The sequence below is a fragment of the Odocoileus virginianus genome, chromosome 10 (assembly GCF_023699985.2).
Source record: "Odocoileus virginianus isolate 20LAN1187 ecotype Illinois chromosome 10, Ovbor_1.2, whole genome shotgun sequence".
Taxonomy (NCBI): Eukaryota; Metazoa; Chordata; class Mammalia; order Artiodactyla; family Cervidae; genus Odocoileus; species Odocoileus virginianus.
Genome location: NC_069683.1, coordinates 27,847,249 through 27,864,399, shown reverse-complemented (window position 1 = coordinate 27,864,399; position 17,151 = coordinate 27,847,249). Strand labels below are relative to the sequence as shown.

The following is a 17,151-nucleotide window of genomic DNA, read 5'->3' as shown; positions in this document are numbered from 1 at the left end:
AAAATCCCATGGATGGAGGAGCCTGGTAGGCTGCAGTCCATGGGGTCGCTAAGAGTCAGACACGACTAAGCGACTTCACTTTAACTTTTCACTTTTCACTTTCATGCACTGGAGAAGGAAATGGCAGCCCACTCCAGTGTTCTTGCCTGGAGAATCCCAGGGATGGAGGAGCCTGGGCTGCCATCTATGGGGTTGCACAGAGTCGAACACGACTGACGCAACTTAGCAGCAGCAGCAGCAACTACTTGACAGAGCAAATCTACTTGTAGCTGTTTAGACAAGCAAAATAAAAACATCTGTTCAGAAAAAGACATGAATGTTCATAGCAGCTTTTTTCATAACAGCTCCAAACTAAATGCAATCCACATGTATAATACTTGAATGGATAAACATACTGTGGTATATTCATGCAATGGAATATAACTTATCCATAAAAGGAATATAAGGAATATAGTGTTATAATGAACTTAGTAGCATGGATGAATATAAAAAATGTGCTGTGAATGAATCTTGACATAAAGGAATACATGCTGTATGATTTTATAGTAGGCAAAACTAATCTGTAGTCATAAAATTAAGGGTTGGTTTGTGCTGAGTAGGGTGGGAGATTGATTACTAGTGGGTTTTTTTATTGTTTTTGTTTTTGGCCATGCTGCGTGATTTGTGGAATCTCACTTAGTTCCCTGACCAGGGATGAAACTTCGGCCCTTGGCAGTAAAAGTATAGAGTCCTAAGCACTGTACTGCCAGGGAATTCCCACTAGTGGGTTTGTGGTGACTTTCTTGGTGGTAAAAATGTTCTATATCTTGATTAGGGATATGGTTACATGGATATATACATTTGTTGAAATTCGTTGAGCTGTGCATTCCGTATGTGATCATTTGATCATATATAGGTTATTCCTTAACATAGTTGATTTAAAAAAAAAAAAACAGCTCAAGGTGAATTGTAGATCTGTATGTGAAATGTCAAATAATAATTCCTTTAAGATACCATGAGGAGGGCGGTGACTGAGTGAGTGTGACTTTGTAGACATGGGGTTTGTGCTGGGGGTCTTGGGGAGGGGGGTGGTGCCTGTGGACCGTCCTTTTCTTGGCAGGGATTCCCGATCCACGTAATGTACAGAGGTAGAAGGAATGGGCTCTGGCCCCCTTGGCTTCATGTCTTCGGTACCAGCAGCTTCCAGTCAGCCAGTTCTATCCTCAAGTGCCGGGACACAGAGCCAAAAAAAAAAAAACAACTGATACTATGAGACAGTTTCTTTTAAAAAAAATCACTAATGTTAAACTACTTTAAAACCTGGAGCTTCTTGTCTTCAAAAGGCACTACCAAGGAATGAAGAAGGCAGTCTAGTATGAGAAGGGGGAATAATGTGTGTGTGTGTTTCTTGTATGTATGTATTTTTTCTTAAAATTGCCTCATATCCAAAAAGTATAACTCCTATAGATTATTAGGGGAAGTTCCAAATATTTGAAAGGAGAAAGGGCAACAATGTGAATAGGCATGTCAAAAAGAGAATTTCCAAATAGTCAATAAGCACATGAAGAACTGCTCTAGATCTTTAGTCATCAGAGAAATACAAACTGAAGTCATAATGCATTGTCAGTATGTATGCACTGAAATAGCTAACATAGACAGTTCTGAGTGTTAGCAAGGTTGAGAGCAGCTGTCATTCCTGCTACATTGCAGATTGGGGTGGGAGTGTAATTTGTACAGTCAATTTGGGGAAACTATGGCAGTGTACCCTACTTTATGACTAAACAGCTTCTCTACTAGAATGTATCCCACAGAACAGTATATGTATCAGGATACATTTTCAAGAACGGTCATAGTAGTTTATTTGTGAATAAAATAAATAAACTAATAGTTATGCAAATATCTATAACAATAGAATCATTAAGTTATTTTGTAGTCAAACAATGGAGTACTGTAAAACAATGAGAAAGAACAGACTACTAAATACACCTACATGGATGAATCTCACAAATGGAATTTTTTTTTTTTAATTGGGGGGTAGTTGCTTTACAATGTTGTGTTAGTTTCTGCTATACAACAAAGTGAATCAGCTCTATGTGTACTATATCCCCTCCCCCTTGGATCACAAATGAAATGTTGACTGAAGGAAGAGATTCAATACATACATAAAATTCCATTTATATAAAACTGAAAAATAGGTGAAAGTATGTTTCTGGTGTTATAAGCTGGGATCATGAATACTTTGGGGTGAGGAGTAGGCACAAGGGGTTCTTGATCTGGGTGGTAGTTACATGGATGTGCTTATTTTGTAGAATTTTTCATGTGTTACATTTATCATTTGTACACTGTATAGTGATTTGATTTCAAAAAGTTTATTTTGGGGACTTCCACGATGGTCCAGTGGTTAAGACCCCACGCTTCCACTGTAGGGTGCATGGGTTTGATCCCTGGTCGGGGAACTAAGATCCCTCATGCTGCACAGCACAGCCATAAAGAAAAGTTTACTTTAAAAAATTAATAATGACAAAGTAAAGATACTTTGAGGAAAAAAATTACATGGTATTCTTGGTAGTGTGGTTGAGAATGAGATTACTATACAGAAGTCAATAGTTGTCTCCAATAGTATCTAAAAATGGATGCAGGGAATTCCCTTGTGGTCCAGTGATTAGGACTCACCCCTTCCATTGCAGGGGGCACAGATTCCATACTTGGTCAGGGAGCTAAGATCCCGCAAGCTGCCCAGCATGGTTGATAAATAAATAAGCATTTAAAAAAATGGAGGCAGTAAAAAGCATTCCACTTTACAGAAGTGGGTAGCTTTGCTTGGTACAGTCTGAGATCTCTGGTTTCGGCTCACACTGCTTGCGTCTTGCTTTTAGCTCCAGGGCTCCTCTGTGGTTGCCGTACAGTGCTCACCATGGGAACTTACTGGAGTTGTTCAAGCCAGTGTGAGGGATGTTTAACATCCAGTGGAGCAAACTTTGGTCAGCAGGAGGTGGGAGTCTATTTATGTGCGCACACACACATACATATATATATGTATATCATTTGCTTCCCCCTTTCTCACTTCAGATTGAGTCTTGAGCTGCATTTCATCCAGTTTCTCACATTAGGCCAGCCACTTGTATTGGCTTGCTGGCTCTTGTTGTACCATTCCATCCTTCACTCCTGCTCCCCAGTAAAGTATTCATGAATAAACCTTCTACTCAGATTCTGACCTACTCACCTTAACAAAGAACTATCTGGCCCAAAATGTCAATAATACTGAGGTTGGGGAACCCTAGTATTTGAAGTCAGTGGTTTGCTTTAAAATCTAAACTCTTCAGTATTCAAACACAGACTTTAGGTAATAACCACTGAGTGTTAATTTTTGTGTCTATAAAATGGTAATGATAGGTACAAACAAAGCCCTTGAAGATTAAATAAGGTAAGCTCTATAAAACTTCATGTCTGAAACATGGAAGAGTTCAATAAACAGCAGCTATCAATACTTCTCATTCAGGGTTATATGCTGTTGTCTGACACTATCTGAGCCATTTTCCCTGAGTATAAAACCTCTTTCCTAGAGACCAAGTTCTCACGTCCTTATAAATAACCATCAAAAGGGACCAAAAACTAGCATCTACAGACTCCAATATAGAGAAAATACCAACATGATTCATATGAAGATTTAAATGGATATATGTGGTTTTCAATTTTGTAAATTTTTAACTTCATGTTGGTGCTGTGTTCACAGAGACTCAACATTGCAATGAAAAAGTTGTTTTGTCAATAGTACAAGTTCACTGTCAAAAACTTTGAGAGCAGCAATAAACATTATTAGGAAGCAAAGGATACATTCTGAAACGCTTAAGAAGCCAGAGAACATTGTATGTAAACACAATTAAGCACTGAACAAAGTAACACTGAAGTACATAAAACAGGAAATGTTTTAGTTTTTTGAAATGGCAGCATCTGTGTAGGTATGTATTTTGGGGGCTATCTTATGCATTTAGGACGTTTAGTAGCAGTTTCTGGCCTCTACCCACTAGACGCCAGGAGCAGCATACACCTGTCCGCTCAGCTGGGACAGCGTCTCCAGACATCGCCGGCTGTAAAATCATCCTTGGCTGAGAACCACCAAAGTAAACATAGATTTGAATTCCAGGTTGAAGGTTATGGCTCTGAATTTGAACACATTAGCTAACTCTGAAATCGGGCAAGTTTAACTCAGATGACCATTATATCTACTGCTGTGGGCAAGAATCCCTTAGAAGGAATGGAGTAGCCCTTATAGTCAAAAAGAGAGTCCAAAATACAGTTCTTGGGTGCAGTCTCAAAAATGACAGAATGATCTCTGCTCTTTTCCAAGGCAAACCGTTCAGTATCACAGTAATCCAAGTCTGTGCCCCTACCAGTAATGCTGAAGAAGATGAAGTTGAATGGTTCTATGAAGACCTACAAGACCTTCTAGAACTAATACCCAAAAAAGATGTCCTTTTCACTATAGAGGACTGGAATGCAAAAGTAGGAAGTTAGGAGATACCTGGAGTAACAGGCAAGTTTGACCTTGGAGTACAAAATGAAACAGGGCAAAGGATAACAGAGTTTAGCCAAGAGAAAGCACTGGTCATAACAAACACCCTCTTCCAGCAACACAAGAGAAGACTCTACACATGGACTCTCACCAGATGGTCAATACTGAAATCAGATTGATTCTTTTCTTTGCAGCCGAAGATGGAGAAGCTCTATACAATCAGCAAAAACAAGACTGGGAGCTGACTGTGGCTCAGATCATGAATTCCTTATTGCCAAATTCAGACTTAAATTGAAGAAAGTAGGGAAAACCACTAGACCTTTCAGGTATGAACTAAATCAAATCCCTTATGTATATACAGTGGAAGTGAGAAATAGATTTAAGGGATTAGATCTGATAGAGTGCCTGAAGAACTGTGGATGGAGGTTTGTGACATTGTACAGAATGCAGTGATAAGGACCATCCCCAAGAAAAAAAAATGCAAAAAGGAAAAATGGTTGTCTGAGGAAGCCTTACAAATAGTTGAGAAGAGAAGTGAAAGGCAAAGGAGAAAAGGAAAGATAAACCCAGTTTGAATGCAGAGTTCCAAAGAATAGCAAGAAGAGATAAGAAAGCATTCCTCAGTGATCAGTGCAAAGAAATAGAGGAAAACAATAGAATGGGAGAGACTAGAGATCTCATCAAGAAAATTCGAGATACCAAGGGAAACATTTCATGCAAAGATGAGCACAATAAAGGACATATGGTATGGACCTAACAGAAGCAGAAAATAGTAAGAAGAGGTGGCAAGAATACACACTGTACAAAAAAGATCTTCATGACCCAGATTACCACGATGATGTGATCACTCACCTAGAGCCAGACATCCTGGAATGCGAAGTCAAGTGGGCCTTAGGAAGCATCACTACGAACAAAGCTAGTGGAGGTGATGGAATTCCAGTTGAGCTATTTCAAATCCTAAAAGATGATGCTGTGAAAGTGCTGCACTCACCGTGCCAGCAAATTTGGAAAACAGCAGTGGCCACGGGACTGGAAAAGGTCAGTTTTCATTGCAATCCCAAAGAAAGGCAGTGCCAAAGAATGCTCAAACTACTGCACAATTGCACTAATCTCACACGCCAGCAAAGTAATGCTCAAAATTTTCCGAGCCAAGCTTCAACAGTACATGAACCATGAACTTCCGCATGTTCAAGCTGGATTTAGAAAAGGCAGAGGAACCAGAGATTAAATTGCCAATGTCTGTTGGTTTACTGAAAAGGCAAGAGAGTTCCAGAAAAACATCTGCTTTTGCTTTACTGACTACTCTAAAGTCTTTGACTGTGTAGATCACAACAAACTGTGGAAAATTCATCAAGAGATGGAAATACCAGACCACCTTACCTGCCTCCTGAGAAACCTGTATTGCAGGTCAAGAAGCAACAGTTAGAACTAGACATGGAACAGCCAACTGGTTCCAAATTGGGAAAGGAGTACGTCAAGGCTGTATATTGTCAGCCTGCTTATTTAACTTATAGGCAGAGTACTTCATGCAAAATGTTGGGCTAGACGAAGCTCAAGCTGGAATCAAGATTGCCAGGAGAAATATCAATAACCTCAGTTACGTAGATGACACCACCCTTATGGCAGAAAGTGAAGAAGAACTAAAGACCCTCTTGATGAAAGTGAAAGAGGAGAGTGAAAAAGTTGGCCTAAAACTCAACATTCAAAACTAAGATCATGGCATCTGGTCCCATCACTTCATGGCAAATAGATGGGGAAACAATGGAAATAGTGAGAGACTTTATTTTGGGGGCCCCCAAAATGACTGCAGATGGTGACTGCAGCCATGAAATTAAAAGACGCTTGCCCCTTGGGAGAAAAGCTATGACCAACCTAGATAGCATATTAAAAAGCAGAGACATTACTTTGCCAACAAAGGTCTGTCTAGTCAAAGCTATGGTTTTTCCAGTAGTCATGTATGGATGTGAGAGTTGGACCATAAAGAAAGCTGAGTGCCAAAGAATTGATGCTTTTGAACTGTGGTGTTGGAGAAGACTCTTGAGAGTCCCTTGGACTGCAAGGAGATCCAACCAGTCCATCCTAAAGGAAATCAGTTTGGAATATTCATTGGAAGGACTAGTGTTGAAGCTAAAGGTGTAATACTTTGGCCACGTGATACCAAGATCTGACTCATTGGAAAAGAACCTGATACTGGGAAAGATTGAAGGCAGGAGGAGAAGGGGACAACAGGAGAGATGGTTGGATGGCATCACCAACTCTATGGACATGAGTTTGAGCAAGCTCTGGGAGTTGGTGTTGGACAGGGAAGCCTGGTGTGCTGCAGTCCGTGGGATTGCAGAGTCGTACACGACTGAACTGAACTGAACCTCAGTTGTGAACCTTAATTGTTTTTTTAGTGCCACACCTGACACACACTGTTCAGTAAATGGTAAGGTGACGCTGAAACCTGTTTTCTTTATGCCACTCTGCCTTTCTGTTCTCTTCAAGTGAAATGCTCCTTAGTAAAGCCTGTGGTCCTGTTGTTGAATAAGAATTTCCCATCTAAGATCGTTAAAAGGGATTGATCTTTCATGTAGGCAGTTAGCATAGACTTCAGGTTTGCTTTCTCTCTAGCTGTGGATTAGCTTTCATCCTCTTGTGTTCTTGTTTGATTTGAGAAGTTGGTAGTACATTATTTCATTTGAATCTCCTCCTTATATAACATTGTATTTGGTGTTCTTTGCATATTCATAACCTCTTGAATTAGATCCAGCGTGTTAAGACTAGTTCAGGCTTATTGGAATCATATCTATGGAAATTGGAAATACAAGGCTAAATCTTTATCAAAAACAAGAAATTAACATGTGATATGGTATTATTAACTAAAGTACAGACTTTGTTCAAATTTCATAAAATTTTATGCCAGTGTCCATTATTTGTTTTCATACCTTTTCCAAGATTCCACATTGTATTTAAGTTACACTGAGCAGTTTCAATTGCATGTAACAAATTCTGATAAATTCTCTTCATTTTTATTCTGTTACAAATGTTTTCTTATTTTCCTTGTTATGGCTTCTTAGATGCATCCATCATTTTAAAGTGGACATTTAGTTTCCAGATGCATGGGGTTTTTAAAGTATCTTTGATATTAATTTCTCATTTAAATGCTTTCTTCTCTGCAATCACCATGTGTGTTTTTTTCAGTCTAACTTTATTGAGGCTTTAAATGACTAAGTCAGTGAACTCTTGGTAGATGTCACATTGCACTTATATGTGGGTTATTTTCAAATATCTCTTGATATTGATTTCTAACATAATTCCACAGTGATAAGAGAACAGGCTCTGTATGATTTTATTACCTTTAGACCGTGAAATTTTCACACCTTGTTTTATGTCCCTGGATATGTTCCAGTGTCTTCTAGTTTATAGTCTATAGGAACTTGAATAGAATTTGTATCCTACTGTTGTGTGAAAATTGTGTAAATCTTAAATGGAATTGGTTCCTGGTACTTTTCAGATCTGCTGTGTGTGCGTGCATGTGTGCTAAGTTGCTTCAGTCATGTCTGACTCTTTGCAACCCTATGGATTGTAGCCTGCCAGGCTCCTGTCCATGGGTTTCTCTAGGTAAGAATACTGGAGCGGGTTGCCATGTCCTCCTCCAGGGGATCTTCCTGACCAAGAGATCCTGCACTGGCAGGCAGGTTCTTTACCATGAGCACCACCTGGGAAGCCCTCGAGTCTACTGTATTCATCTGCTTTTCTGTGTATTCATTCTATTAATTTTCAGTTTGATATTGAAACTCTAAAAATCATAATTTGCCTACTTAAAAAATAATTGTAATGTGTAGTGGGACTATATGTAACTTTGTTCTGTGTTTTCCAAGTCTTCCATAAATGAGTTATACTTTCATAACTTAAAAAATAAAAAAGAAATATTAATTAAAAAAACTGAATATTGTTGTTTATTGTTATTGTTGTTTTTTTTTTTTTTTTAAATTTTTATTAGTTGGAGGCTAATTACTTTACATCATTACAGTAGTTTTTGTTATACATTGATATGAATTAGCCATGGATTTACATGTACTCCCCATCCCAGTCCCCCCTCCCACCTCCCTCTCCACCCGATCCCTCTGGGTCTTCCCAGTGCACCAGGCCCGAGCACTTGTCTCATGCACCCAACCAAGGCTGGTGATCTGTTTCACCCTAGATAATATACATGTTTCAATGCTGTTCTCCTGAAACATCCCACCCTTGCCTTCTCCCAGAGTCCACAAGTCTGTTCCATACATCTGAGTCTCTTTTTCTGTTTTGCATATAGGGTTATCGTTACCATCTTTCTAAAGTCCATATATATGTGTTAGTATACTGTAATGGTCTTTATCTTTCTGGCTTACTTCGCTCTGTATAATGGGCTCCAGTTTCATCCATCTCATTAGAACTGATTCAAATGAATTCTTTTTAATGGCTGAGTAATATTCCATGGTGTATATGTACCACAGCTTCCTCATCCATTCGTCTGCTGATGGGCATCTGGGTTGCTTCCATGTCCTGGCTATTATAAACAGTGCTGCGATGAACATTGGGGTGCATGTGTCTCTTTCAGATCTGGTTTCCTTGGTGTGTATGCCCAGAAGTGGGATTGCTGGGTCATACGGCAGTTCTATTTCCAGCTTTTTAAGAAATCTCCACACTGTTTTCCATAGTGGCTGTACTAATTTGCATTCCCACCAACAGTGTAAGAGGGTTCCCTTTTCTCCACACCCTCTCCAGCATTTATTGCTTGTAGACTTTTGGATAGCAGCCATCCTGACTGGCGTATAATGGTACCTCATTGTGGTTTTGATTTGCATTTCTCTGATAATGAGTGATGTTGAGCATGTTATTGTTGTTTTATAACTCTGAGTTGACAGCCAATGAAAAAATTTGTTCTCTAGTTTTATTTTTTATAAGTGTGATTAAAAATACCAGTAGCCTAAAATTGCTTTCATATACATTATGCCATTTAAATTTTATTAAAGTCCCAGGCAATGAAAGGAGAATAAAGGGAGGTTAGGAAAGGAACTCTTGATACACCGCAAGTATATAGCAAGATACTATTTAATTCCAAAAGCCATCTTATTTTCATAATGCCATGCTACCTGCCTCAAATGAGGAGCATATCAGTCTGCCTTAACTTTCTTTGTAGACCATGTACTTGACCTATCCTGTAGATAACGAGATAACAGCATAAATTGTAGGACATTGGGACTCTTATATCCCATTTTTTCTGTTGCCAGTAGGCCCAAAGACCTCTCTTTCTTAGTCCAACTTCCCTGACCCTCTGTGGCATACATCTTTGCTATTCTCCTGGCCTAGTGCAGTTATATCTGGATTATGGGAATAAAGAAAGTTTGTAGATTGATCATTTTTTGGCTAAGTGAATAAACCTTAGTTCTTGATTATGTGTATTATCTTAGCTTTTGTGATTTCATATTGCTCAAGAATGCAGAGCAGTTAAATCTTAAGCCATGAGTGGATGTTTGGCAAGAGTCAAGTAGAAGTTGATGCTCTTAAAAAATAAGAGGGCTTTATATCCAATAAGAAAATAGTCTCGGAACTTCCCTGCTTGTTTTAATAGACTACTGAATAAAAGATACTTTTAAGTCTTTTGTGGTCTAAAACTACTGTCTCGATGTGATTTGTATTTTTAGCTGCGAGAAGAAAAGTTACCAGAGGAGAAAACCTCTGAAGATCAAATCCACAAGTTGTTACCAGAGGACACAGAAATAGGAAAAAGGAAAATGGATGAACAGAAAAAAAGAGATGAGCCATTAGTACTGAAGACAAATCTAGAGTGTGTAAGTAGATCACCTTTTTGATGGGCGCCTGTCTCAAAATCAGCCATTAGCCCAGGTGACATGGATCTGAAAAACCTGTGTTGGTGAACAATAACAGTCATTGACTGTTCTACTTAGGAGTATTGAAGAACATAGCATCCAGATGGAGAGCTGGAGAAAATGATTTGTGAACAGGACAATGAGACTTGTGTGGAAAGATTAAGGGGGAGCAGTGGGGAAAAATAGTGAGTGAGAAGAAAAACCTAGTGTGGTATATGCTACTTGGGGTAAGCTTTATACATATATTGTCATTTTGACTTAGGTGTTATTATGTTACGGGGTTCTGTATGTGTTATATCCTCAACTCAGAGAATGAACTTTTCTTAAAGTTTGTATTTTATTTCCCTTTGCTCTATAATAATCCAAACAGCACAGTTCTCTATTTACAAGGTGTGTGTGTGTGTGCTCAGTTACGTCCGACTCTTTGCGACCCCATGAACTGTAGCCCACCAGGCTTACAAGGTCAGTCCTCAATATTAGATTAGACACTTTGTTTAAACTTAACTTAATTAAACTTCTAATTGGGCCAAATCTTGCCTGAATTCTTTTCGTTACTTATTTACCAAGCAAATTACTGGAAAAGGTTGTAAATGGTATATTTAACTAATACAAGAAAGCCCTTTGGAGGGTCCACTGATTATGGTTCAAATGTATGATTACAATTGGTTTTCTTTTCCTTTAGCAATTTATATTAGATAGGTCATCTATTACTTACTGTATGTACTTAGCATACCTTTTGAGTCATACCTGTTAAAATGTTTTATGATTCTGTCTTGTTAGTATTTCAAGTTATATTTTTAATTAGGTGGATTAATAAAGCTTTATTATATATAAAGAGAGATAGCATAACAGAATAGAGGGAAAAAAATCTCTAGACTAGAAGTTTGCCTGTTAAACAGGTCCCAGCATTATAACAGATTGTACAACTTTGGCCATGTTACTTAATTTCTCAGTGTTTTTGGTTTGCTCTTTGCAAAGGCATTTTTCCTGAACTTTAGAAACTGAGACTACATAAGCTTTCTTGAATTGATAGTATTTGCTGACTGTCAACGTGTATGTGGGGCTTTTTGATCCCAGTTATAATAATTGTTATTATTTGATTGTTAAAAACAACCATTTTGAAGGTTGAAACAACCTTTTCAACCTTCTGAAAAGATTCAGTTTAAAAAATATGAAATGCTTATGTACTCTTAAAACTCTGTTCATTGGGAACTACAAAAAGAAAAAGACTACTTTTGAAGAGAATATAGTTCATCTAGGAAGGCAAGAATAAAATACATGATAGTGTTGTGCATATAGTATTTCTTCTGACTAATAGCCCCAAACTAATAGTTGTCTGTGGTCGCTAAAAACTGCAAACTCTGCCTCTTCACCCCAACAGGACTATCCATTATTGTTCTCATCGAAAACTGCCCAGAAAGAGATTTCTTTTCAGAACAAACCAATTTTTTCAGAGAGCTTAATCTTTACTATGGCCCTTTGATAGAAAGAACCTGTTGTTGTTGACCTTGCCAGACCCAGGTTTCCTTGAGGAAATGATCTTGAATATCCACTCATAACAAAGATGGAAATTTGTTCTAATTATTTTTTCTTTTGCCACTTCAATCTTTGAAATAGAAATTAATTACATCAAGCTAAAATTTAATCTTAAAAGGAATCAGGAAGTATTAATATCAATTCTGATTGGTCATGGCTAGTTTTGCAAAATTGCCTGTACATTGAATAAAATTGGATCTATGAACACTTCAAGTTTTAGATTTTGTGATTTTACCTTTTTTTCTGTCTGCTTTTATATTTCATATTTTTGAGACTTTTACGATCAAATATTTCTTAAGAAATTTTGATGTAGGACAAGTAATTTCGTTTAGTTTAGCCAACGATACATTCATTGGGACTGAAGAGACATTCAAGTGGTCTCAGTGGAAAGTCAGCTAAAGGATTATATTTAATAGAGAGAGTATTATGATTAGAGCTGGACTGATCATTTTACCCTCCTGATTAAAAAACCTCAGTGGCTCCCCATTTCCTGTGGAACTAAATGAGAACTCTTCACATTTAAGTCTTTAGTATTAGTCTAGCTTATCTTTCTATCCTTGCTTACATCCCAGAACTCTAGGGAACTGAGCTGTTTGCTTTCTCCAAAACATAACCCATGCTTTCTCTTCTGAGGATCCTTGCTCTTGCATTTCATCTCCTTGATACGCCATTAACCTTACCTGATGAAAAGCCATTAATATTTCTGTGCCCAGTTCAAAAGCTGTTGCCTTTCTGGAACTGGTAGGAATTTCTTGTTTCTCCACTCCCATCATCCATTCTCTCCACCTCAACTTTCCTCTCCTCAGTTTGTAACTTTTGTATGATTTATTTAATTCTTCTTTATGTTATGGTTATTTGTGTGTTTGTGTTTCTCTACTTGATTTGTAAGTTTGTTGGTTATAGGAAATGTCTTACCATTTAAAAAAAATCTCTCATAGTACCTGCACATCACAAGAGTTTGATACATGTTTATCAAGTTGAATTCAAATAGAGGAAGGCAAGGGCTGATTCTGGAAGCAGTTATCTATTATTTGTTTAGAATGGAAATAATATAGGCACAGTGTTTAATTTATTATGATCTGTTAATGACAGTTAATACCAATAATAGTTCAAATTGTTGGAAAATAATTTGCTGTAACAATTATAGCCATACCAAAGATTATAAAGCTGAAAGTGGAAAATTGCTTGTCATCCCACAACCTAGAGATAACTCCTAAAAACATTTTGGTGAATATCCTTCCAGATTTCCAAGTGTGTGTGTGTGTGTGTGTGTGTAACATTTTTTCTTTTCAGAAAATGCAACCTAGTATACATAGTTTTATAATTATTTTAATAAATTCTAAATCATGAATGTCTTGCCATGTAAATAAAGAATCCCACATCATTATCTAGTGGTCTGCTAGTTATTCTTTACTGTAGGATTTATTTAATTAATCCTCTGTTGATATTTTGCTGTCTTAAACCACCACTGTGATGATATCCTTATGTCTCATTGCCTGCGTGCATGCTGAGTCTCTCAGTCATATCCAACTCTTTGAGACCCCATGGACTGTAGGCCACAAGGCTCCTCTGTTCATGAAATTGTCCAGGCAAGAATACTGGAGTGGTTTGCCATATTCTATTCCAGGGGATCTGTGCTATAGGTTTATTTTTATGCAATGTTAAAGATGAGAGGTAAATATTTTCCTATCTTAATGGTTTTAGGTTTTTGCGGGGGTAGAAATATATAGGGGTTGGGGTTTCAAGTACTTTCTCTTTATGTAATTATTTATAATAATGTAAATTTATTTTCAACAATGAAAAGAAACCTGGCATATTTGTATTGTAACACTAAAGTGTTTTCTTAAGAGATTAATAGTACTTAAGTTGATGTAAACAAAATCTATCTTTTGTTGAACATTTACTACTTGTGAGCTAATGCACCATGTGTTTTTAATGGTTTATCACAATAGGTGTATTAATAGTAGAGAGATCATTCTTAATTTTATAGATGAGAAACTGAGACTCACAAAGGTAAAGCAACTAACCTTTAGTGACAGTGGTAGCTAATAGTAGAGCTGGAATTTGAATATTCTTTTATTTGGTACTGAATTGATTGTGTAGAAAAGCCTAAATAAAGAAAAATTGCCATTATTTACCCCCCTGTTGAGTCTATTGATGTCAAAGGTTTTTCTTGCTTCCCACACTATTTGGTAATGAATTAGTGCTATTAACATCTCTCCAGTGAATAGTTTGTACAACAGGGTTTTAAGGAGTGATAGATACTCTACAAAACTGAAGAGCTTCTCTGTAAATTATAATCCTTCAATTCTTTCTTGCAGGCTGTTGGAAACCTAGCCTATTGTATGAATGTGCCTATCAGCCTAGAGAATAGCAAAACATTTAAGGAATACAGTATATTCTGAGCTGTAAGATGCCTTGCATGCCTCTGTCTTTAACTCTAACTTTGATATTAACTTAATCATTAGAAAACTGGTTAATCATTAGATGATTAGACATTTTTTGTTTACCTACTCTATAACGGTATCAGATGTTTTCGAGAAAAGGAAATCATTTGCTCTCCGAGTCAGTTGTCTAAAACAGAAGTCAGACAGACTCCTAAATGAGAAGCTACAGTGCAGTGTGATAGTTGCTCCCCCTGCCTGCCAATGCAGGAGACGCAAGAGACATGGGTTCAGTCCCTGGGTTGGGAAGATCTCCTGGAGAGGGAAGTGGCAACCCACTCCAGTATTCTTGCCTGGACAGTCCCAGGGACAGAGGAGCCTGGCAGGCTACAGTCTAAAGTGTCGTACAGAGTCAGACATGACTGAAGTGATTTAGCCCATACGTACACACTAGAAAGAAGAAACTTATATTAAATCATAAGCAAATTCTCATATGTTGTATGTAAAAGGCACACGTGAAAGAAACATTGAATATAAATTTAAAGACTCAAAAAGAAACTCGAAAATAAAGTGAAGGTAAATGAAATAGTGTGAGCAAGTTGGAAAAAGCTGATGGAAAAATCTTTCAAGAGAAAGTAGTATTTAAGATGCCTCTGAAACGCCAGTGAATGTTTTATAGGCAGAAAATGTGGAAGGAGAATCTTAGGGAAAGGGAGTAATAGCATGTCCAAAAGAACAGAAGCTTTGAATGACTGTGGTGGTACATGTGGAGAGTTGAGAGCTGTTTGATTGCTGTAGAGCTCAAGGAGTTACCTGTGTTGGAACTTCTGGGAGGAAAAACTTTAAAGAAGGTTGGATCTAGGTTTTGAAGGTTATTGGATCATGCTGAGGTATTTAGACTTGATCCTGAAGTCACCACCAGTTAAGCAGGGGAGTGATGGGATCTGTGTGCTTAATAGAATGGAGAGGATTAGAGGGAAAAAAGGCTGGCAAGAGCAAGACCTGTAAGTAAGATTATTGCAGTAGTCAAGGTAGGAGATGAGAATCTAAGGAAAGGCAATGATGATGAGTACACACAAGTAAAGTTAGATCTGAGACTTTTGAGGAGTGCAATGGAACAAAGGAATAACATGGAGGCAGTTTGAAAACAGATGCTCTGGATCGAAGTACCAGCGTTAGCTACGTATTAACTTTAAAATCCTAGGCAAATTAACTACTCTGAGCCTCAGTTTGCCATCTGTAAAAGATAATAGGCCTTTCTTAGTGGAACTGGTTAAAGAGTAAATGAAATAAAATACTTGGGTGTGTTGGGGTACTCAAGAGCTCTATGCAATGTTATTATGACTTTGAAAAAAGGAAAGGAGTCAAGGATGACATTGAGGCTTCTAACTGGGTTGGTAGTGGGACTTAGAGAAGAGAAATAGTGAGTTTGATTTTGGATATATTAAATTTGAGCTGTATTTGGGCTATCCAGATTGGGATCCCAGGAGGCAGTTAGAAACATCGATTGGACTCAGAGAGAAGTAGCATATAATAGATTTGAACAATAATAGCTATGGGAGATTCCATGGGAACCCCGAATGGACAGTGTTGTCTCCCTTGTCTCCTGCCAGTGTCCTGCACGTCTCTCAGATTCAGAGAATGAAGAACCTTCCCGAGGCAAGATGATACAGACACACCGCTCAGCATTTGTTTCCAAGAACAACTCCTACTCCTTAGCTTTCCTGGCAGGGTAAGAGACTGATAATGAACTCAGTCAGGGTTCATTCATTTTGGGGTATGAGACAAAAGGGATAGGGTGGGGGGTGGGGCGGGGCAGCAAAAGTATTTATTGTAGCTACTTTGGGGGAGGTGGGAGTTGGGGAAGGGGGAAACTGGTTTTCAAATATGGATTAGAAAGAAATAAGGGACTGTACTGAATTTTTAAAGAAAAGTAAACTTTATCCTTTTCTGGTATCCTCAGGATAGGATTCTACTAATTGCTCTGCTGAATAGAAGAACTTTCTATTCTGGGAGGAAACAATAAAGTCTTATTCAATATCCATTGATACTAAAGACAATAGCCATGGATTTTCTTTGTGAACTTTTTTCTCTTAGTAGGAACTTGAAGCCAAAGTTGTTTTTTTTTTTTTTCAGTGCATAGAACTAAAATATATCTTGATAGGTTTCAAGAGGGCAAACTGAAAAGTTTCTAAGACCCTTGTCAAGGAATCTCTTGTTACTTTGGACTTTGCAGGCACTAGGGAGGAAAGGAAGGAGGAATTGGATGGATGTTGGGTGATGGAAGAATAATGAAGGCCTAAGTGGAAGGAAGGAAGGATGAATAGATAGGAGGGAAAGGAAGGGAAGGAAAAATGAAAGAAGGGAGGAAGGCTGGAAGGAATCATTTATTTGAATCATTTATTCAAATGACATTTTGGGGACAGCTACTACATGCCATACTCTATGTTTTAATATGAAAAGACACAATCTTTACCCCACTTGGTTGTCTGTTTTGGTTTAAAGCTGGCGTTGCTCACTCTTACTTCTAGGGTTCTTCTCTTCCTTTCCACAGCATAATGAAGTGGACTTTCCTTGCTTTTCTTGTGGACATACACCTGGATCCTTTTTATCTGAAGGCTCTTTATTGTTAGTCACTAATAAATAAGACCAAAAAAATCTACCAAGTTTAATAATGTTATAAAGTTCATACTGTTGTGATCCCTGAACCCTTTTTGTATATGTTCTGATTTTCCTGTTCTTTTATAAAAAATTTTACTGAAGAATAATTGATTTAATGTTGTGTTCATTTCAAGTATACAGCAAAGTGATTCAATTATACATATATTCATTCTTTTTCACATTCTTTTCCCATATAGATTATTACAGAATTTGAGTATTTCTG

The 17,151-nt window shown here is 37.7% G+C and overlaps 1 protein-coding gene and 1 non-coding gene across 2 annotated transcripts in view; both read left to right on the top strand.

The window, feature by feature from the left end:
- Positions 1-17,151, top strand: part of RNF169 (ring finger protein 169) — an 82,429-nt gene that overhangs the window by 44,136 nt on the left and 21,142 nt on the right. Inside the window, exons 3-4 of the mRNA XM_070473253.1 lie at positions 10,162-10,308; positions 15,881-15,999. Coding sequence (XP_070329354.1) covers positions 10,162-10,308; positions 15,881-15,999 — 266 coding nt within the window. The remainder of the gene's footprint in view (positions 1-10,161; positions 10,309-15,880; positions 16,000-17,151) is intronic.
- On the top strand, positions 1,083-1,220 carry LOC139037251 (small nucleolar RNA SNORA57). The gene has a single exon (XR_011490081.1). It is a non-coding gene; the product is annotated as a small nucleolar RNA SNORA57 (small nucleolar RNA).